At 63.3% G+C, this 21,360-nt stretch overlaps 1 protein-coding gene across 11 annotated transcripts in view; it reads left to right on the forward strand.

Moving 5' to 3' along the window:
* Positions 1–21,360, forward strand: part of FBRSL1 (fibrosin like 1) — an 85,261-nt gene that overhangs the window by 16,325 nt on the left and 47,576 nt on the right. For 10 of the 11 annotated variants that reach the window (XM_027125198.1, XM_027125202.1, XM_027125203.1 and 7 more), the window contains exons 3-4: positions 15,477–15,581; positions 17,749–17,784. In XM_027125198.1, coding sequence (XP_026980999.1) covers positions 15,477–15,581; positions 17,749–17,784 — 141 coding nt within the window. The remainder of the gene's footprint in view (positions 1–15,476; positions 15,582–17,748; positions 17,785–21,360) is intronic. The other variant, XM_027125201.1, reaches the window with a different exon arrangement.

Consider the following 21,360-nt stretch of genomic DNA (forward strand, 5'->3'; position numbering starts at 1 on the left):
GCTGGATGGGGGGTCTACAGGCACACCTGCCCAGGTGGACACGTGCTCTTTCTTCCATGCAGGTGTGCTCCCCAGAAGGGGGGCCGCTCCCAGCCAACCACTGGGACCAGAACGGCCCGGCCCAGCGCCAGCAGCAGCTCCAGCCCAGCCAGCCCCAGGGGTCACTCCCAGCCCCGTGTCAGCGCTGCCAGCCCCGTCGGGCTCTCCCGGACCCTGGGCAGCCCTTCCAGCCCCAGCGGCCACTCCCGGGTCAGCGCAGCTGGCCCCAGCGGTCACTTCTGGGCCCAAGACAGCCCAGCCAGCCCCGGCGGTCACTTCTGGGTCCAGGTCAGCCCTGCCGGCCCCAGCAGCTGCTTCCAGCCCCAGATCAGCCCTGCCGGCCCCAGCGGTCACTCCCGGCTCAGCCCCGCCAGCCGCGTTGGGCACTCCTAGCCCCCAGGCAGCGCTGCCGGCGCCTGCGCTCCCTCCTGGCCCCGTGGCAGCGCTGCCGGCCCCTGCGGTCCCTCCTGGCCCCATGTCACCTCTGTCGACCCCTGCGGTCCATCCTGGCCCCGTGGCACCGCTGCCGGCCCCTGCGGTCTGTCCTGGCCCCGTGCCACCTCTGTCGGTCCCTGCTGGCCCTCTGGCACCGCTGCTGGCCCACGCGGTCGTGGATGGGCCCGTGTCTCCGTGGCCAGCCCAGCAGGGCATCCTCAGGACAGCGGTGCCGGCCCCCACAGTCACTCCTCGTGCTGCGCCCACGTCGCCGGCCCGCCAGCTCACTCTCGGGCCAGTGCTGCTGCCCCCGGCGGCTGTCCCTAGCCCCATGCCAGCCCCGAAGGTCCCTCCTGGGCCAGCCCAGCCGCCCCCGGCGGTCCCTCCTGGGCCTCAGTCAGCCCCAGCAATTAGTCGAAACCCCAGAGCAGCCTGGCCCCCCCAAGCCTTCACTGCTGGGCCCTGGACAGCCGTGCCAACAAAAGCGGCCACTCATGGACCCAGAACAGCCTCACCCGCCCAAGCGGCCACTCTTGGGCCCAGAACAGCCGTGCCGACGAAAGCGGCCACTTCTGGGCCCGAAACAGCCCTGCCAGCCCCTGCGGTCACTTCTGGGTCCGAGCCAGCCCTGCCAGCCCCAGCCGTTACTCCCTATACCTGAGCGCCCGTCACTCCTGGGCCGGCCAACCCCGCCCCGCCGGCCTCTCCTGGGGCCCCCGAGCCAGCCACGGCAGTCCCTGCTGGACCTGGTCCGGGCCCATCAGCCCCAGCTCTCCCTCCTGGCCCCAGGCCAACCCTGCCGGCCCCTGAGGTCACGACGGACTCGATCCTCCACCCCTGCAGTGGCCCGCCAGGCCCCATCTGTGAGCCCTGGAGCCTGACGCCCGTTTTCCCAGACCACCCCAGGTGTGGCTGTGCTGGGCCGGGCCAAGGCCCCCTCAGCCTGTGGCCCGAGATGTGTTGTCAGACTGGCCGGAGGCCTTCTCCGGACAGGCCAGGCCGTTTGCGGCTGGAGGCTGAGGCTCAGCAGAGACGGGAGCCCCTGCAGGGCCACCACCGAGCCGAGGCCCCCCACGCCGGGAAGAGAGGAGAGGACCACAGCGCCTTCCCACCTCCCGCCGCGCTGGCCCCCGCCGTGCCCGCTGCTCTGTGGCGTGCACGCGCCCGGGAGAGGGCGCACGGCCACCCCCACGGCTCAGGCTCGTGGGTGGGGTCCTCCAGCATCTCTCTGTGCCTCTAAAGTGCCCACGCGTCCTTGGATGTGGGACTTCCGCTCCCGGGTGTGCTGCCAGCCAGCGTGTGAGTTTGTGTGTGCATGTACACGGCGCGTGTCTGCCTGTGCGTGGAGTGTGTGCGTGTGTGATTTGGGGGGCGTGCCAGCTGTAGGCCTTGCCCTCCTTGGGCCCCACCCCATCTGGCCAGTGTGCATTCCCGTCCCCCACCAGGCAGAATGTGGGCACAACCAGAGCCAGGCCTGAGGTCCTGCTGCTTCCCTCTGCAAAGGGTGATGTTTGCCCAGCTCTAGAGTCCTGTGACTGGAGAGGGGACGCGAGGGATGCTCAGGGCTGTCTGTGGTTGAGTAGCAATTACTGGTGAGACAAGAGGCTCCCCCTCAGGACTCTTCTTCCACCCCAGTGACTGAGCACTGAAGCCGGGGGCAGTCTCCTGTCCACCCCCCCAGCTTTGGACCAAGAAAGCCTGCAGGGCCTGAGGCCATTCCCAGAATGTCCCCTCCCAGCATCCCACTCGTCCCCTACAGCTTTCCGGCTCCGGGCCCCCTAGGACGTCCCCGGTCAGGACAGACCTCACACTACAAACCTTTCTCTGCTTCCCCCCACTCCCACCCGACCCGCACCTGCGCTCAAGGGCCACCACCCCTTGCCCCTGACCTCTGGCTCAGGGCAGCCCCGCACTAGTGCTCCTGGAGTCCTGGGCACAAGGTGGGAGAGCAGCGTCGGCCACCAGGGGTGCCCTGGCCAGGCTCCCACGCAGTGCTCTGTGCGCCCAGTCTCACCCGGCTGTGACAGCCACCTCTAATACCGACCCGGTTCATGGAGGCCACGGAGGTGCCCCCCGGTTTCCAGACCCGAGCCTTCCTCCCTGCTTGGTCATGAGGACCCTGGCCCTCGGGGGGTCCTGACACCCAGAGCAGAGCCTACAGATACCTGGTCTCCCTCCCAGAAACATGGGGCTTATTTTTCTGATTAAAGAAAATAAAAAGTGCTGTGCCATTATTTTTATAACAGCATCAGTGTTTGTAATTTAACAAAGTATGTGTCGTACTGGAAGTGCTTTACTCTGACAAGTGGTTTTCTGCACATCTGGACTTGCCTGTCGTTCATTCCATTCCGGCTGAGCTGCAGGAGAGCAGCCAGGGGAGGGGGTGCCTGGCCTGGACCTGGCTCACTGCGTCACATGGTGTGGGCTTGGGGGGACTCAGCTCGCCATAATCACCCTCCAGGCCTCCCTGGCAGCCTCCTTGATGGATCAGCTCCACCTGTCCTGTTTCGGAGCCCCGGCTCTGGAAGGGGTCTTTTTCTAGATGCCACTGAAGGCGCTTCTGAGGTCTTCTTGTTGACCCTTCACGTTCATTCCCACTGTTCCCTGTCGTCATGCAGTGAGGGTGGCAAGGCTTCAGGCCACCCCCTCCCTCCCAGTGCCCTGAACTCCCAACCCAAGGGGCAGCGTGAGCATCTCTGCACCGCCCATGCCCCCGGCCCCGTGCTCTTGTCTGGGCGTGGCACAGGCAGGCCAGGACTGGACGGGTGCAGCTGCTGCCTTTATAGGCCTTTCTGCTCTGGGCATGTTGGCTGCAGTGCTTGGGTGCCACTTAGTGGGGGAGACAGGACTGTCGGGGCACCATCTCTGATGGCAGAAGGGGGGTGGGGAAGAGGGCTGAGCCCACAGGGACACCACGGCTGGGGCCGCCCTCCTTCTTCCCCTCCGGAAGGGCCCCGACTGTGGGGGAGCTCCGAGGTGACTGGGGTGGGGCTGTTCCCTGTGTGATCGCTGCTGAGGAAGGGGCTTGGCTTCTGCCTGAACCTGCAGGGGCCCTCTAACCCCTACGGGGCTCCGCATGGCTGCAGCTGGCCTCAGGTTCAAAGTGCTGGGACCTTGAGGGACGTGCACTTTGGTGAGGCACCCGCTGGCCACGGAGGGGACTGGGCTGCGTGTGTCGTGTCCTGGGGGACCCGTGTTGCCATGAGAAAATATAGGTCCAGTGTGGCCAGATCTTTGTTTCCGCGAACAACTGGAAACCTGGGTTTTCTGTGGATTCAGTGAGTTTTGAAACTTTGGTGGCTAATTCTAATTTGATGACTCACCTTGTTGGCCAAAGGCCACAGCTGTGTGGGCTCTGCGTGGCCTGGTGGCAGAGGTTGGGGCCCTGGCAACTGACCTGGCCCCGAGGCCAGGGGTGTGGGGTGTGGCCCACCCCGTCACAGGGAGAGTAGGGCAGCCCAGCCTGGTGGGTGGGGCTGGAGTGAGTCTTTGGGGGTGTCGTGGGGCTTTGGGGGAGGCCCCATGCTGCCCCAGGGAGCCCTCGGACGGAGACCAGAGCCTGGGCACAGTGCTCTGCTGGGACCTCTCCTCCGGCCCTGCAGCCCACCTCCCCTTCTGCAGACTGGGCTGTGGGGAGGGGACAGGCACCTTCTGGGCAGGAGCCCCTGACTTGGTGCCTGGTCCCTGTTAAACCTGTGATGGGCAAGGGCAGTGGTGGTTGTGATTTGCTGCCAGGTTGAAGAGGGAGGGGTGACCAGGTGGTCCGTCCAAAAGCGGCCAGAGATGGAGCGTACTGTGCAGGTGCTTACTAAGGAGACCCCTTGGGATCCAGCCAGTGGGTGGCAGGGCAGCCCCGGGAGGTGAGCGTGGGCGACCCCTGATGAGTCCCTGGCCCTCAAAGAGGACCACACGCCACTTCCAGCGTCCACCTGGGACGCCCAGTCCCGGCTGGCAGTTTCCTGGGGAGGATTGCTTGTCTGCTGCCGTGCGCAGGCCTTCCCCATGTGCGTGTGCACGCACCTCTTCTGAGCACAGAGGTGCTCCACATGTGAACGCCTGGTCACTCCCAACAAGATCTACTCCATCACGTGGGAGACACTCTGGGGAGGACAGGCCCCTGGACCGGCCGCTCCCCGCACGAGGACGTCGTCAGCACCTAAGGCGCCGACACTGAGGATGCGTCCCGACTGAAGCAGATCACCTGCGCCCCATGAAGCCTCTGTCCCTGCAGACACGGAATGTGACTCAGTCCCCCAGTATGTTAGGAGAGGCAAGCGTGTGTCTGGTGTGCACAGACGTCTGGCTGGCCCGCCTCCCCCCAGCCAGGGGCTGCATTGACCGCAAGACACCCCTAGCAACTTCTCAGAGCGGGGGTGGTGGTGTCTAAGGAAGATGGTGTCCATGTCCAGCCACCTGCCCTTGCCTGGGGGGCTTGGCAAGAAACCTATCCCAGGGGTGGGACTGGGGAGGTTGAGACTGAGGGGTGCACCGCCCAAACCCCTGGGGGGATCCCAGGGGCCTTGTCAAAGGCAGGTCCTGACCCTGCAGGTGACGCTTGGAACACCACACTCTTTGATAGGACTGTAATAGGAGCCACATTACAAGTATGAAGAGAAGAGACAAAATTAATCCTAATATATTTTAGATCCATGTACCGTCAGCTCTGTGTATCCGCGGACGCAGGGGGCTGACTGGGCTACATCATTTTATATGAGGGACCTGAGCAACCGTGGATTTCGGTATCTGCAGGGGGCTCCTGGAACCAGTCCCCCACGGACACCGAGGGACGGCTATATTCTAAGTAGTATCGTTTCAACATGTAGTCACTATGAAAATTATCAATGGGATATTCCAGTATTTTTGTACCAAGTCTTGGAAAGGCAGCGTGTATCTTACTCTGCCCTTATGCAGCCCTTCCCAGTAGAGACTGGCCTCAGACTGGTCCAGTGTGTCTCAGAACCGGCAGGGTGGGGAGGTGAGCTTCCCAAGTTCACTTTCTCCCCACACTTGCTCCTCTTGTTGGTTTCCTCATTCTCTCGCTCAGCCAGCCTTGGTTTGACCCCTCACCACTGGACCGCAAAGCCGGGCGCGTGTCAGCCTATAACCTCCCCTTGAGCACCAGGCCTGTGTATCCAGGGCCAAGACCCTCCACTCAGATGCCACAGCCCCGCACTGAGTGAGAACAAGCCAGAACACAGCTCTTCTAAAGCTTCCCCGCACTTCAGTGGGGAGCCTTGCGTCTGCCCCAGTGATTGGGCCAGAAACGGGGAGCCACCTTCCACTGCTCACTCCCCTACCCAGGCCAGTCCTTTGCTTCTGCCTCCTACCTGTCCTTATGAGCAGGGTTTCAATAGAAAATTCAAATGGAAACAAAAATTCACCATATAGAATGTGTGGGGTGCAGCTAAAGCAGTGTTCGGGGTGAGACCTCCAGCTTCAGTGCTCGTGTTACAAAAGAAGACGGGTTCAAGATCAGTGACCTGAAGAAGCTAGAAAGAGAAGAGGAAGGAATCCTAAAGAAGAAAGGGGCGAATGCAAATGAGCGTAATTAGTGAACTAGGAAGCAAACGATAGAGAAAATAAAGCCAAAAATTGTTTCTTGGAGAACATCAGCAAAATTGAGAACTCCCTAGTTAAGACTGATCAAGCAAAAAAGAACGCAGATTACCAGTGTTAGGAACGGAAAAGGTAGTAGCACTGCAGGTGCTACAGACGTGGAAGGGATGGCGCAGAAACGATTTTATTCCAGTAATTGAACAACCTAGGTGAAATGAACAAATGTTTTGAAAAATACAACTTGCCCAAACCGACATAAGATGAAATAGGTGATCTGAACAGTCCTGCACCTGTTAAAGAAACTGACTTTGTCACCGGGTGCCGTGCCTACCCGTCACGGCCAGCCCACCACCATCTCACCAGCAAAGAGAAGCTGACCTCACAGTCGGCCCAGGGACTGTTCAGCGACCACGCCTGTGAGGCAGCGTGTTGCTAGTGCCATTTTCAGACGAGGGCACTGAAGCAAAAAACAAGCAGCAACAGCAATAACAACACGAGGAAGCATCTCTGTAACTTGCCCAAGACAAGCAGGAAAAGTGGCTGAGCCAGAATTCAAACCAGGTGGCTCGGCTCCAGAGTCTCTGCCCTTGACCCTGACCTTTCCGTGGAAGACAACAGCAGCAGCTGGCCGGCCCCCGTCTCCCTGCCTGTCTGCGGGCAGCGAGGTTCCTCTCAGGAGCTCATTTGAGCATGCCCTTCCCTTGCTGAAAGCGTTCTGGAAGGTCCCCTCCACCCTCGGGAAGTCCTGGCTCCTGGATGTGGCCTGAGCTCCCCCTGCTCCCCCCCCCTCAGCCTGCCTCCCAGTTCACTCACCCTGTGGCTCAGCTCCCGTGCCGCCCACCCCTCCGCATACGCCCTCCCTCCCCTGTGCCCGTGCCCCCCCCCCCCCCCTTTTTTTTTTTTTTTTTTTTAATTTTTATTTTGACTGTGCTGGGCCTTCGTTGCAGCACGTGGGCTTCTCTAGTTGCAGCGCGCGGGCTTAGTTGGCCCGCGGCATGTGGTGTCTTAGTTCCCCGAATGGGGACCCAGGCTGCGTCCCCCGCATTGGAAGGCGGATTCTTAACCGCTGGACCACCAGGGAAGTCCCCCGTGCCCCTCTCTTTCAGCTCACCCTTCTGCGGTGTGGTGATGACCCGTTTCTCATCTGCACCCCTCCACCAGGCCTGGTAACCCCGAGGCTGGCAGAGGGCTGGGCCCCTGAAGCCTCGGTAAACGCCGAGAGTGAGACAGAGAGTTGCAGAGTCCTGGGCGCACCCCACGTTGGCCCGTCCGTCCTCCTCACCATCACACCTGTCGGCCGGGCCCACATTTGTTTGCCAGTTTGTTTAGGGGTGTTTCTGATCACTTACAAGACAGTTTCCAGACTGGGCCAGGTAGAGTCCTTCCAGAAGATTCACACCTGGCCTCTGGCAGATGAGCATTGTGGTGGGGAATAAGCTCTGACACCTACTAGCGGTGTGGCCTTGGGCAGGTGACTACCCCTTGGTGCCTCAGTTTTCTCATCTGTACAGTGGGGTAATGACACCCCTCCCTAAGGGTTTTCGGTGAGTCAATTTAAAGTCAGAACCATTCTGGGTCCTGGCTAGCTGCTGTAAATGCCTGGCTCCTTTAATGTGCATGGTTTCTCCCACCTCCACCTGTTCTGAGGCCCGGGCTGCAGCTTGTGGGGATGGGGACGGGCAGCCGCGGGGGGCTTTCCTGGGTCGTTCTTCATCCTCTCCCCCCCCCCCCCCCCCCATCATGCCGTCATCATCGTCATCGTGGGCTCTGCGCCAGCCTGGCTGGGACCACACACGCGGAGGTGCAGTTCCAGGGTTAGGCGCCCGGGCTCTGCAGTGGCCCCAGGCAGGGCTCCTCCTTTCAGATGGCCTGTTTCCTCGTGTGTAAAGTGGGGCTGTCAATACTGCATGCGCCTCAGGGTGCTGAGATGAAAAGCTGAGTTGGCGTGCACGGTCCGTGCTAGACCCGCTCGTTTGCTGCGCTTACCGTGGTTGCTGCTTTATCGTTATTCCCTGTAGAAGGGTTCCTCCTGCCTCCTGGGTGAGGCCTGGCCGGGCGAGGCTCAGCTTTGGCCTCCTTGGCAGGCTCACCTGGCCCCATCCTGCAGGGGCAATCCGGCGGCCAGGCAGGGCCTAAGGGCAGTGTGCTTGGCCTTTCCGCGGCTTTGGCGCCTGTGCCCGGGGCCTGCAACATGGGCCCCCACCCCAGACGGGACCCTCACGTGGATGGAGCATGGGGGACTTGCTGAGGGGCGCTGTTGAGAGGAGGGCGGAGGGGAGTGGACGCCTGGGCGCGGCCGGCACCCACCCCACGCCCCCGGCCCGCCGTGCTGTCACAGCCCGTTCGGCGTGTACTTCTTTGGGCTCTGTTGTCAGTCCCTGTCTGGGCCCGGGAATGCCTCGGTGACTACGACACCCGTTGGAGTTCCAGACAGGCGTGACAGGAGTGGGGAGATTTGGGGGTGACAACAGGCCTGCCTGGAAACAGAAGGGGGCTGCTTTAGACCAGGGGATCGGGGCGACCTCACCCAGGAGGTGACCCGGGCTGAGGCCCGAGTGACAGAGCCAGCTGGCCAGTACCCTGGGATGGGGGTGGCGCAGGGCCTGGGCAAGTGTGAATGCCACTTGCCCACAGAGGGGCCACTTGGGGGTTTTATGCTGCGCAGTGACGTGAGCTGAGTTATGTTTTTCAAAATTCACACTGGAGGAGGGCTGGGCGGCTGCGGGGAGGTGCTTGCGGCCTGACTTAGCAGACAGATGGGGCCAGCAGTGGAGCAGGCTGAGTGAAGGTGAGATGGAGCCCAGAGGACCCTGCTCTGGTGGCACACACACCCAGAGTCCACTGGCACGACTGGGGGCAGGACACGGCACACCACCCCTGTCCCCCAGCAAGAGGGACCACACTCAGGGCGTCGCGGACACTCACATGCACTTGCTTACACAGAGCTCCCAGAGCCTGCTGGCTCCTCGGGGTGTAGCCTCAACTCAGCCAGCATCCCGTATACAGTCTGTTGCACGTCTCCATCCCCCATCTGTCCATCCATCCATCAGTCACCCATCTGTCCATCTGTCCACCCGGCCGAGTCCTGGGGAAGGACGTGGAGCAGCGGGAGGGGTGGCCAGCCTCCGAGGGCAGCAGCTCGCTCGCTGACCCTGTGCTGGCCGTGGGACCCTCCCCACTGTGCCGGGCCCCATGCCAGGTAGTGGGGACTTAGGACAGCCCCTGCCTATTGGGCACTCGCGGTCCAGCGACCCTGCTTCGCTCTCAGAGGGACACCTGGTGACGCAGGAGTGGAGGGAGCGTCGGGAAGGATCCTGGGAGAAGCAGGGCCTACGCCCAGAGCCGGGGCTCCTTGGGGCTGACTCCACGGTTCTGGAGCCTCCACCCCTTCGCAGCCCGGAGAACCGGCCCCCTCCCTCCCGCTTCCCCGGGTCACCCGGCGGCTGCAGTACCACACTTCACCAGCAGGCGCTGCTGTCAGTCGCGGACGCCAGCCTGCAATGCTGCACTTGGGGTGACCGTCCTCCACGCGGAGCTGGGGAGGGGTGCTGTGCGCATGCGGAGGAGAGGCCGTGCAGGCCGCCTTGTCGGGTGGGGCCGGGGCCCTGACCTTCCTCGCCCACCCCAGCGTCGGACTCGCCCACCAGCCCCCTCGTGGGTGTGTTTGCACGGTCTGTGAGAAGGGCCCCTCCCTGGGCCAGCCTTGCCCTATGGCCCTGCCCAAAGCCCAGGCTTCCCAGAGTGGGAGGTGGAGCACAGACGTGGAGCTCGGAGGGCGGGGGCGGGGGGCTGAACAGAGTAAAGTATGTGATGTCCTCACTGCTGTCACGTGCCAGGCCGGAGGGGGTGCAGGTTCAGTGGGGTCAGGTGGCCCCCTGAGCGACGGGGAACGGGGTACAGAGCAAGTAGTCTGGGCGGCAAGGGGCTTCCTGGGCAGAACTTGGGGTTTACAGCCCTGGGGCACTGATGTAGCGGGGGTGACAGAGGGGCTAGGGGGCGGGGCACCATGGGGAGGGGGGCCGCATCCCCGGCACAGCCTGGGCCTCGGACCCGGCTGCAGTCCAGGCTTCAGGTGGACCGGACAGGCTGTCGCCCCCCACTTAGCTGTGCCGGGCACCTGCTCCGAGGGATCATGGAAGGCTTCGGAGCCCACAGAGCGCACTGGACACTGGGGATCGGCTGGAACGAGCAGGGGCCGCGAGTGGGGGCGAGAAGGCAGATGGGTTCTCACGGATGAGCGCAGCTCGGCCTCCCAGTCCAGCCCGCGGGGGCCAGTCAGGGCCATGGGCTTGACCTATGGCTGCCCAGACGTCCTTGAGGTGCCCAGGGGAGTCACCTGGGGGGCCCAGGAGCGCTTGGTTTGCACAGGGGTTGGTCCCTGAGAGGAAATCGGGGTGCTGGGAGGAGTGGGGAGTGAAGGAGGAGGGGCCTCCGCTGCAGGCCTGGGTTGCCATGTGACCCCGGCACGGAGAGGCCGGGAGTGTGCACATGCGTGTTTGTGCGTGTTCGCTGAGTGGACACGGGATGGGGTGCCTGGGCTGTCGTGAGCCTGTTTCTGCAAGGGTGTAGTGGAGTTGGCCATGGCGGCACTGTTCCTGACTCCCTTCTCGCTGGGATGTGCCTGACCCTTGCCCCACCCCCCCAGAGCCTGTCCCCCGACTGGTTTGAAGGAGACTGGGTGGCCTCAGCCGCAGCCCCCTTCTCAGGGTTCCCCAGGGTCTGCACTAGGCCATCCTCCACCCCTTCCCCTCCCAGGCCCGCAGGTGTGGAGGCCAAGTGGGTCTCTCCTTATCCTGGAGGCCAGTGCAGACCAGCCGTGGGTCAGAGGGCACCTCCCACCCCTGAGGGGCAGGGAGGAGTGTGTGTGCTCGTGTGCACTCCTGCGAGCTCCACGGGCTGGCGCTCGTCTGCGGGCAGAACCGTCTGGTGGGGCGTGAGCTCCTGCAGGGGCTGTCGCGTGTGGCTGTCCGGGTTGTGCACTGCACAGCTCCAGGGCCGCCACCCCACTGTCGCCAGAGGTGGCGCGTGCATCTGCGTGCGCACAGCAGTCGGGTGTGCGGAGGGAGGGCGCCTCTGCTCCGTCTGCGCGGCAGGGCTCCACGGGTCGCGGGGGCCCTGTGTGCGCCCTGCTTCAGCCGAGGGTCTTGGCAGGGTGGTGTGCGTGCAGGACGCCGGGCAGGTGTCAGGAGCAGGTGGGCGATGGTCGGGATGTGGGCAGGAGAGGCCGGGGTGGGTTCACGCGGGGCCGTCCAGGGGCTCTCAGTCGCCCTCGTATCTGTGTGCTCTGGTGGGCGCTGGTCTGTGAAGGGTCTGGAGTCCTCGTGAGCCTGCTCACTGCTGGAGAGAGGGGTGCCGGGTGCCCCCAGCCAGCCCCAGGGCATCCCAGGCCCAGGGCGTTTCCTCCCCCCACCAGGGGGGAAGCCACCTGGTGTGAAGCTTGAGGGGCAGCCTGGGGACACCGCTGGGTCCCACCTCTTGAGCCCCTTCTCAGCCGCACCCCCTGGACTGGCCGCCCACTCCCCACACTCTGGGGGTCTGATCACCAAGTGGAACCACATGCTGCCTCCCTGTGGCCAAGTGCGCTTGGCGGCCGGCCCGGGAGACAGACGCTTCCTCCTGGGATGCGCCACAGACCCCAGGGCGGGTCTCCCCAGGGGAGCCCTGCTGGCCAGAAAGCCCAGGACCCCAGGTGCTCCTGGGGTGCCTCAGTCCGAGGGTGGTGTCCTCTCCCCACCCTTCTGAGGGCTGTGACCTGACCCTGCCAGCTGGAGAGCAATGCCCTGCTTCCACATATCCACCCGTCTAAAGGGGAGTGCTGGCCCCGCCAGCCTGAGGACACGTTCTGGTGGTGTGCCACCTTGCACGAGCCGATTGTTGTGTGTTCAGGAATTTTGCACACCTCGAGGAAAGCCTCGTTGCTCCCAGCAGTGCCGTCCCCTACCCTTCCCGATAGCCTCGTGACCCACCTCCTCACCTTTCAGAGTGTCACGTTCTCAGTGAGGCCCTCCCTGGCGACCCTTCTTTGCTCTTCTTTGCCGTAGTCCTTTCAAAGCACCTGTGGCCATTGCCTACCGTGTGCTGGCCTCTTTGTGGGCTTCAGGGGGGCGGGGCTTGTGTCTGTTTGTGTTCATTGCCCAGAACAGAGCCAGCTCATAGGCACTTGGTAAGCCTTGGGTGGGTGGATGGATGGATGGGTGGACGACGGGTGGATGAATGGATAGATGGATAGATAGGTGAATGGATGGTGGATGGATGGGTGGGCAGATGGATGAATGAGTGGACAGGTAGATGGGTGGATAGATGGATGGATGGATGCGTGGGTGAGTAGATGGGTGGATAGGTAGAAGGGTGAATGGATGGATGGATGGATGGATGAGTGGGTGGCTAGATGGGTGGATAGGTGGAAGGGAGGATGGATGAATAAAGGATGGATGGATGGGCAGATGGATAGACCACAAGGCCCAGGGGTGGGCACAGGCACAGGGCCTCCCAGCGGCCCTCCCAGGACAATCAGTGCCCAGGGAATCTGATGTTATCTCTCCAGCTCCAGCTAGAAATGGAGGCATGGCATCCCTGGCCTTCTGGCGTAGCTGGCTAGCAGCATTTCTGAGCCGCTAGGAAGCAGACAGGGCTACAGGACAGCCAGACCCGAGCTTGGGCTGTTTGGGGTCCTGGCCTAGGAAGAGAAGGTGACCAGCCGTCCCAGTCCACGGTTGGGGTGGTTCCCAGGGCACAGGACTCAGTTTTACAGGATTTTCTGGGAAATGGGGCTTTCAGAGCTAAAACCAACTGCCTGAGGAAGGATGACAGACCCCAGCCTGCCCCCCTCTGCAGGGCACCACCGAGGAGTCAGGATAGGGCATCCTCTCTGAGGCCCGGCTTAGAGAGGAGACAACTCGTGTGAATGCAGGATGTGGAATGTGGCACCCTCCCTCCTCACATCTCGGCGGTGGGGTTGTTCTTCAGCCTCTGCTCCCCTCCCGCTTCGTTGGGTGTCCTTGTGCAGTGGGCAACCTGCACAACTGTGCACAGCGGCCCTGCGCCAGGCCTTCCCTGTCCTTGCAGTGTCCCTGGGTCCAGCCTTCCTCTTCTTGGGCAGGGACCCTGCTCCGAGCCCAACCCAAAATACTGTCCCCCAGCAGTGAATGTGGGGCTCATGGGGGTGATTACTAATGATCAGAGCTGTGAGTCCCAACTGGGGCCGCAGCAGAATCCCCCCGAGGCCTGATGGTGCAGCGGGTCTGCGGTGGGGCCTGAAAGTGCGCACTTGCACTAACGAGCTCCTGGGTCCCGCCGCTGCAGGTCCAGGGACCCCACTTTGAAAACCACTGGACTAGGGCGTTTGTTTTCTTGCAGAGGTTCCCCACCAGCAAGGCAGTGAGGAAGGTCCCCCAGGCTCCCATATTCCCTCCTTTTGGTGAGACCTGTCACGGGGTCCAGAGGCAAGAAAGGCCCATCCCTGCGGGGCAGTTAGAGCCCACTGGGGGCAGCAGGGACACCTGGTGGCTTCTCGGTGCTGGAGAAGGGTTCCGGCTCACAAGCAGAGCCTCTTACCCCCATAGTGCCTGTGCAGCTCTCGGCACCCCCATTTCACAGATGAGGAGACAAGCGCGAGCACAGTCAGAAGAGGCAGCGCTGGCCCAGGGGCTGCGCGTTCACCGCTTGGCTGGGCACGATGGAGCTAGTGAGGCGGGGGTGCTCCTGCCTGGGCGAGGACTGGAACCCCACCCTGGGCCTGCCGTGGGGAGCGAGGGTGGTATTGAGGCGTGGGCTCCCCCGGCTGTGGCTGTTCCAGCTTCCCAAGAGGGGCTGCCCTCCCCTGGGTCCTTGCACCCAGGGCCCGGGCTGTGGGTGGTCACTGGTTCTGTGTTTGTCATTACACTCTGCTGGCTGCACAACGTAGGGGCCTGTGGCTTTGGGGAGTTGTGCCCCATCTCAGGGCTTCGGTTGGCCCTGGGGAGCAGGGGTTCTGAGGGGCTGCCTCGAGAGAAGCTTCTGGCTGAGCCCACCCTGGGCTCTGCAGGAAGAAGGGCGCAGGCCATAAGGGGTTTCCTGGGGACTCGAGAATATTCCAGAGCATAGCTGGTGCACCCTGCTGACCCGTCCTGACCTTCCGCCCTGCCTGGGGTCTCCGGGGCTGAAGGATGCTTATGACAAAACGGCTGGGTGTGGAGGACGGGGCCTGCCTGACCCCATCGTGGTGCAGGTTCTGAGCACTCCTGAGCTCCGCGAGCTTGTGCACTGGGCTGGGAGGCCTGGGGGTGGATAGGAGGGCAGGACGTTCGCACGCCCTGCACGGCCCCCAAGCTGCCCCACAGGGACAGGGGCCGCCCCTGGAGCAGGGGTCATCGGGCGCTAGGCAGCGTGCAGGCCGAAAACCACGGCCTCGGTGTGCTGCTAGGAGACGTCAGACACGCAGACGAAGGTTTGGGCTGTCGGTGTGTGTCCAGACGAAGCTGTGGGAATGTTCCAACACAGGGAGGCTGGAGAGACCGGGAGGTGGTGGGATGGCCGAGCTCAGTGGGTCCTGCCAGGAGGGCACCAGGAGCTGGCAAGACATGGGTGGAGGCTGGCCTGGTTCAGGGGTGGTGACTTCCTGGGCCAGGGAGGGTGGAGGTCTGGGGCTGTGATGTGCATCCCTGCCCCACAGTTTTGTGAGGTTTGAAACTATTTCCGAGTAAAAAGAAAGATGCAAGCAGGATTCTGGGTCCACTTTCCACACTGTCACTTAACCTCTCTAGGCCTTGGTTTCCTCGTCTGTAAAGTGGGCACAGAGCATCTAACAGGGCTTTTGTGTGAGGAGCAAAGAGCTGAGGGCCCGCCAGGTCTACAGAAATTCTGGCAGTTATATGACATGGCAGCACCTGTCCTAGTGAGTACTACTTGCTTCGTTCTGCAGATGACAGAACTGAGGCACAGAGAGGTTGAGTAATGGCCCTAGGACACAGAGCGGGGAGTGGCTCTGCAGACCTTGCAGCCCTGACTGCCCACCTTGGGTTGTGGTGAGGACTGAAGAGGCCCGGGAGTGACGTGCATGCCGGGAGCGGGGGTGAATTGCCGCCGGCCTGTCTTGACGCCCCATGACCGGCCCTGGTGGAGTGGAAAAGGGCAGGGCGGCCCATTGGCCCGCTCGCCATCCGGGACTCTTTACAGCCGTCCACTGGGCCAGCGGGAGGAAAGGACAGACAGAGCTGGTAGCAGTTTATGCTGCTGAGTGCCCGCCCTTTGCTCTCTGAGGCATCTCTTTTCCACTCTGGGTAGGAATGGGCGGTAGTGGGTTGTAAATGTTTGGCTGTACCCCTGGCGCCCCCGCCCCAGGCTTCAGCCCAGAGGGACCGGGTCGCGGAGCGGGGAGGGGGTCGCGGAGCGGGGAGGAGGCCGAGCCTGGCTGTGCCCCGGCCCCACCCTGCAGGGTGTTTGCTGAGCCCGTCTCTCCCGTTCCCCAGATGAAGGTCACAGTGTCCAGAGGGGGCGACCACAACAGTGACGGCGACAGCGTCCGAGAAGCCACCAGCTCCCGGAGGAGCAGTTCTCGGGACCAGCTCAGTGACGTGAGTAGCCCAGCGGCTCACCGGAGCATTTCTGGGTCCCTGGGGCGACTGCCAGACCAGCCCCCAACCTTCAGACGCTGCAAGCCGTTTGCTTAGGGGCCCAGAGTCTCAGCTGAGGGTTTTGTGCTCACAGTTAGCATCTGCCTTCATTAAAACATGATTTTTCACTAATTAGGGCTTCCCCGTTAGGGGGGATTTAAATGAGGAGCAACCATGAGGCACTGGCAGGGGCCCACGGAGGCGACCGTGCTGGGGTGCAGGTCCTGCATCCCGCTGGGGGCAGGCTCGGGGTTGGTGCCAGGCTGGCAGCCGGCAGGGATGTGGATGGGGAATGACTCCCACAGATGTGTTTATTAAGAAGGGCAGGGGGAGTGTCCCTGGCCCGGTGAGTCGGTCTGGAACTGCAGGGAACAAGCTGGAAGCACTCCCACCTGCCCAGGCGGACCAGCCTGTCAGCTCGGGCTGGCAGTGGCGTGGGTGTCCAGCAGTCCAGCTCTCTGCTGAGGCAGCCACTGGGGGCCACGCGGAGGGGAGGGTGCGCCGCCGAGGCACAAGCTGGCCCGGGTCTGGGGACACCCTTCGGTGTCCTGCCTAAAAGACGGCTCCCTGAGCTCAGGTCCCGGGGTGGGTGTTCTTGGGGCCCAGTGTGCAGATGACCCGGGCAGGCAACACACAGGAGCTCCCGCTGGGATTTGGCCCACCACAGTGGGGGTGCTGGGTAGCCCTCCAGGGCCCCCAGGTCTCCCTGGACCATGGAGAAGGGGATGGGCAGGTGATGTAAGGGCTAGGGGTGGGGACAGAGGGGCCCCAGGGGGAGGGAGGACTCAGGCAGAAGGGGCCCCAGGAGGAGGCGCTGCTCCGGGAAGCGGCCTTTGTCTTCTTGACCCCCAGCTGCAGAAGTGGCGGCAGAGCAGAGCTGGGTTTTCTGCAGGGCTAAATGGAATGAGCCGTCTCTCATTATCATTTAAATGGGGGCTGGGGGAGGGCGGGCACGGGAGGCCGGGAGGAGGGCCTAATTGCCGGCTCCGATCTTGTTGCCACAAGATGGGAAAATAGGCTGGTAATTGTCTGGGGCCGCGGGGGCTGCCCTAGTTCGAACTCCTCTAATTGCCAGCCGGGGTAAATGAACGGAGACCGATTCTGAGCACAGCGCCGGCGGCGTGAGGGCGCAAGCTTGGGGGCAATTGTGGCACCCTCCCCACCCCCATCCGCAGGGTCTGGGACTGGGCCAGCCCTGGTGGTGAGGGACCCCCACTGCGGTGAGCTCGGCCTGGCAGACCCCAGGGGCTGGCCCGGGCCGCCAGGGTCTGCCTGGGGAGGGGAGGGGTGGCCTGGCCTCAGCTGAGCAGAGCAGAGTGGTCCAGGCTGCAGTGGTCACCCCTCCCAGAAGAATCTTGGCATCTGGACCTCAGTGCGGGCTGGACCCTGCTCTGTGGGTCCCACAAACCTCAGACAAGCCCACCCTCGCTGACTGCGCCAATGTCCCCCGCACACACACCTGCCCGGTCACCATGTCCTGTCCTCCTGGACCTCAGGGCTCAGCCCTGGTGACCACCGCCAGCCCTGGGGAGCTGGTGAAATGCACTTGACTGGTCTCTCCCGTCAGATCCGAAATGCCCTTTTGAACCAGAGGGAGCGCCATCAAGCATCGCTGGGGTCGCCCTCACAGGACCTCTGGGGTGGCTGCCAGCCTCCAGGCCACAGCTGACCCCCACATCTTGACATCTGAGGCCCCAGCTCCTCCCCCAGGAAGGCTTCCCGCTGGACCCTGTGACCTGGGAGGCTCGTGGGTGGTGAGGGAAAGGTCGACCTGAGCACAGAGAGGGGGTCGACCCCTGGCCCAGAACCCCGTGTGGAAAGGTGGGGTTGGTCCTCTGGGAGGGGCTGAGATCTGGCCAAGGGCTGAGCCCATCCCCGAGGCACGTGGGGAGACCCCGCTGGGCTGGACCACATCTCCAGGTCTGGGGGTGGAAGGCTCCTGGTGTGGGTCTTCAAGCCAGGCCCCAGGCTGATCTGGGCTCCATGGTGCTCGGCGTGGCCCCAGGCCAGAGTTCCAGCAAAGACCCCGGAGGGGGCTGCCGGTCTCTGCCCGCTCAGGTCCTCGGAGGAGAGGGTGGCCATCAGGGGCTGCCCCCGGTTCCTGACTGTCCTTCTTCCTTCCCTGCAGAGCTCGGCGCAGGCGGTCTCAGGCAGAGGTTACTCCGTAAGTCTCCCGCCCTGCTTCTGCTGTCTGCTCCCCGCACCCCGGCCCTCAGGAGTCCCGACTGTGCCAGGCGCTGCCCCCAGGCTGGAGGGGGTTGGTGCAGGTTGGGGGTGGGGCCAGAGTGGGCAGAGGCGGCAAGGGAGCATCCCGCCTGGGGTCCTGGCCTGCGAGGAGTGTGGGTGGGCCGGACACTCTGCCTCTGGGTCCTGTGGGGCAGCGCTTGGTGTCAGGGGTCCCACCCGTGGAGCAGCTGCCCCCCAGCGCCCTGACACCATCTCCTGGACCATACTCGGCCGGGCCGGAGAGTCTGGACCGGGGCATGAGGCGCCAGCCCCTTGGCTGTCATCTGGGGCCCAAGGGCAGGAGGGGGACGGCCTGCTGCCGCCTGATACTCCAGCCAAGGGGGGTCCCGTCCCTGTCCCCCAGCCCCCTCCTCACGACTTCATTTCATTTCCTCTTAAGTATCAGGAGGACTGTTAATGACACCATAAACCCAGAGCTCCGTAAAAGCCATTTCTGCGGATTTACAGCCGTTTTGGCTCGTTGGAGGGCAGGGGCCTGGGCTCCGCCCGCCTCATCCCCGCAGCCCCTGATTTACTGCGAGTTCCAGAGTTCCAGGGTTTGACAGGCAGCCTCTCTAAATCACGGGGGCTTTTTATAGGGTGTGTAATTAACCCATTAATTCCCCGGGTGGCAGGGACAGCCATGGATCCCTGGCCGTCCTCTCCCCCAGCTCCCCGACCCCCAGGGTCCGCTGGCCCAGGCAGCTCTGCCTTCTGCCTCTAAGCCCGGGCCAGGCCATAGCGTCTGCGAGCCTTTGACCTGGGGGGGCTGGACACTTCTGGGTGGTGGTCCCGGGTACCACCAAGGGGTGTCTCCCTGGGGAGGCCTCTGCCCTCCTTGGGCAGCCTTGGTGCTCTCATCTGTGGTCACAGTCATGGTTGGTGGCCCGTGCTGTCCCTTCCTCCCGTGGGCCTGGGCGGACCTGACACACCAGCATCCCCTGGAGCTGACTGTGTTGGCAGTGACATTCCAGCCAGGAGCTGGGCCAGGACCAGGGCTGTGGGAGATGGTGGGCAGTGTGGCGCAGGTCGGCATGGGGGCGAGCTGGCACGGTAATGGGAGCCAGAACACCCACCGGCCTGCATCGGCCCGAGGGTCCAGGAGTCCCGAGAGGCTGGGCCCAGGGACGCCTTGTGTGGAGCCTCCCGCTGGCTCTGAGATGCCCGGGGCAGCTGGGGTCTCCCTGCCCCAAGTCTCCTTGCCAGAGCTGCTGGGCGGCCCTTCTGCTTCCAAATCACCATGTGTCATTCGTGGTTTCTCCCCAGAACGCTGCTTTGAATGTTTCCTGGAGAAGAACCTGTAATTAACATGCCAGCTGCTTGCAGCTTAGCTCCGTACCGCCGCTGCACAGGAGTGACAGATGGTGGCGGGCAGGGGCCCAGCCTGCTGCTCAGCCGTGGGGTTCCTGAGCCATGTCTGCGGCAGCCTGCGTGTGCGCACCAGGCCCTGGCGTGAGCAGATGTGTCTGCAGGTCCCTGACGTGTGCCGGCCAGCACTGCAGGGCATGCGTGGTCAACCCGGCCCTGGTGGCACTCTTGCCCAGTTGGCATGGTCGCAGGTGGGGCTGCCCCTGCAGCTGGAGGAATGGAAATGGGCCCGGAGGACCCTTGCCCAGCAGGCAGCGGCTCGGGGCTGGGGGCAGGCAGGCGGCTCTGCCAGGAGCCAGGGGGCTGGGGTTTGGAGGCCAGCTGGGCTGAGCTCAGGGCGGCTGCAGTCCTGCCTCTAGACCCAGATTTCACTGTGGAGGCCTCAGACACACCTGAGGGTGCCACTCAGGTTGGGGGCCGTGTCTGTGTGTGGCTCTCAGTGAAAGGGGAGTGTGTGTTGTGTACCCCTGTGTGTTGACATATGTCGGTCACATGCACGTGCCTTGAGGCGGTGTCTCTGTGTGGCCATGCGGCTGCACGCCTACGCGTAGAAGCGTTACGTGTTTCTCTCTGGCCGTCTGTATGTGTGTCTGGGTCTTGTCCTCTCGCATGTCTGTCTGGAGGTGCCCGGATGTGTCTGTGTTTGTAGCAGGTGGGTGTGTGCCACACGTGTGTGTCTGCATGTAAGTGTCCATCTGGGAGCCTGTGACTGGACGTGGCACGGGTGCATCTGTACATGTACAACTGTGATTCTGCAGTACGTGTGCGTGTGTGTCTGGCCACGTGGCATTGCGTGTAGGTGTGTACCTTGGCCTGTGTGTCCCTTGCCGTCTGTGCATGTCTGCAGTTGGGGCCTCAGGCCCAGCAGGGGTCACGCTTGTCCTTGCCTCTCCCCGACAGCGTCCCCCCACCCCCATACTAGGTGACAGGGCGGCGGGGGGGGGGGGGGGCGTCTGTCACCCGACCTGGTTTATAGACCGTACTTAAAAAAGTTTAATTTGCCGAGATTTATCCCCAGCAAATCCCCAATTATCGTTCATCCTCAACAGCGTCTGTCCTGAGAGCTCCGTGCAACCTCCCCTGCCCGCCATCAGAGGTTCATTAGTGCCATAAAATTACTTAGAAAGTGATTTTCCTAATTTGACTGCTTGCAGCCAAGGACACGAGGATTCGTCTCCCGCCGAAGCAGGGGACTTGGGGCTTCCCTGTATTAAAGAGAAATGAGTATCTAGACTCCCGCCGGGGCGGGAGGCCGGCCCTGCCCCCACCCCGAGTGTGCTGCCCGGGGACGGGAGTGGAGGACGCCAAGCGGCAGTGACGCCGTGCTGACCCGGGCAGGTGTCCCATGCCACCCTCGGGGTGAACGTTGTTATCCTGGCGATGGCTGCCCACCCTGTAGATGAGGGCGCTGAGGCACGGGGGCAGAGAACCCACTGCAGCGCCCACTGTCAGGAGGGGTCTCTGCTAAGGGACCCCTGGCCCTGGCCACACCTCGGCGTCCCTGCCGTCCCCTCCCGCCCAGCCCCGCCCGCCCCCGGCCCCTGCTTGTCACCGACGGGAGGAAGCCTGCCCGCCACCTCGCCCGCCTGAGCCCAAGGTGCAGCACCCAGCTGGTTGCCTTTGGCACCTCTCCCGCCCTCACTGGCCAGTCTCAGCTGAGCCGCCGTCCTCCCGCCTCCCCTGGGCTTGGGTGCATTTGTTTCTTCCCTCCTCCCCTCAAGACACCTGGGTTGAGGTCTGCCCTGCACCAGTCACCGCCCTTCACGGCAGGCTGGGAAGGAATCAAACAGCCAACGCCCCTGCCCCGGGGATAAGTAGCGTCCCTGTGGAGGCGGTGAGCGCTGCGGAGGAGTTTGCTTGGCGTGGCGGGAAGGCCTCCCCACCTCACCCTGACACCGGAGCGGCCCTGACACACACGCACACACAAGGAGCGGCCCTTGCCGCGGGGCCCACGTGTGTCGTGTGTCGGGAACAGTGCGGGGGCGGTCAGTGAGCCTCTAACTCTGGTTCCCAGTAGAGTGGTGGAGGGCTGGGAGGAGGGGGCACCTGCCTGCACCCTGGCCTCCAGGATGCCCAGGCTTGCCCGGGGTGGCCCCCGTACACACACACACACACACACACACACACACACACACACACACACACA

This window comes from Aethalodelphis obliquidens, unplaced genomic scaffold (genome assembly GCF_003676395.1).
Source record: "Aethalodelphis obliquidens isolate GAN/ISIS:26980383/991018 unplaced genomic scaffold, ASM367639v1 scaffold28, whole genome shotgun sequence".
In the NCBI taxonomy this organism is placed as follows: Eukaryota; Metazoa; Chordata; class Mammalia; order Artiodactyla; family Delphinidae; genus Aethalodelphis; species Aethalodelphis obliquidens.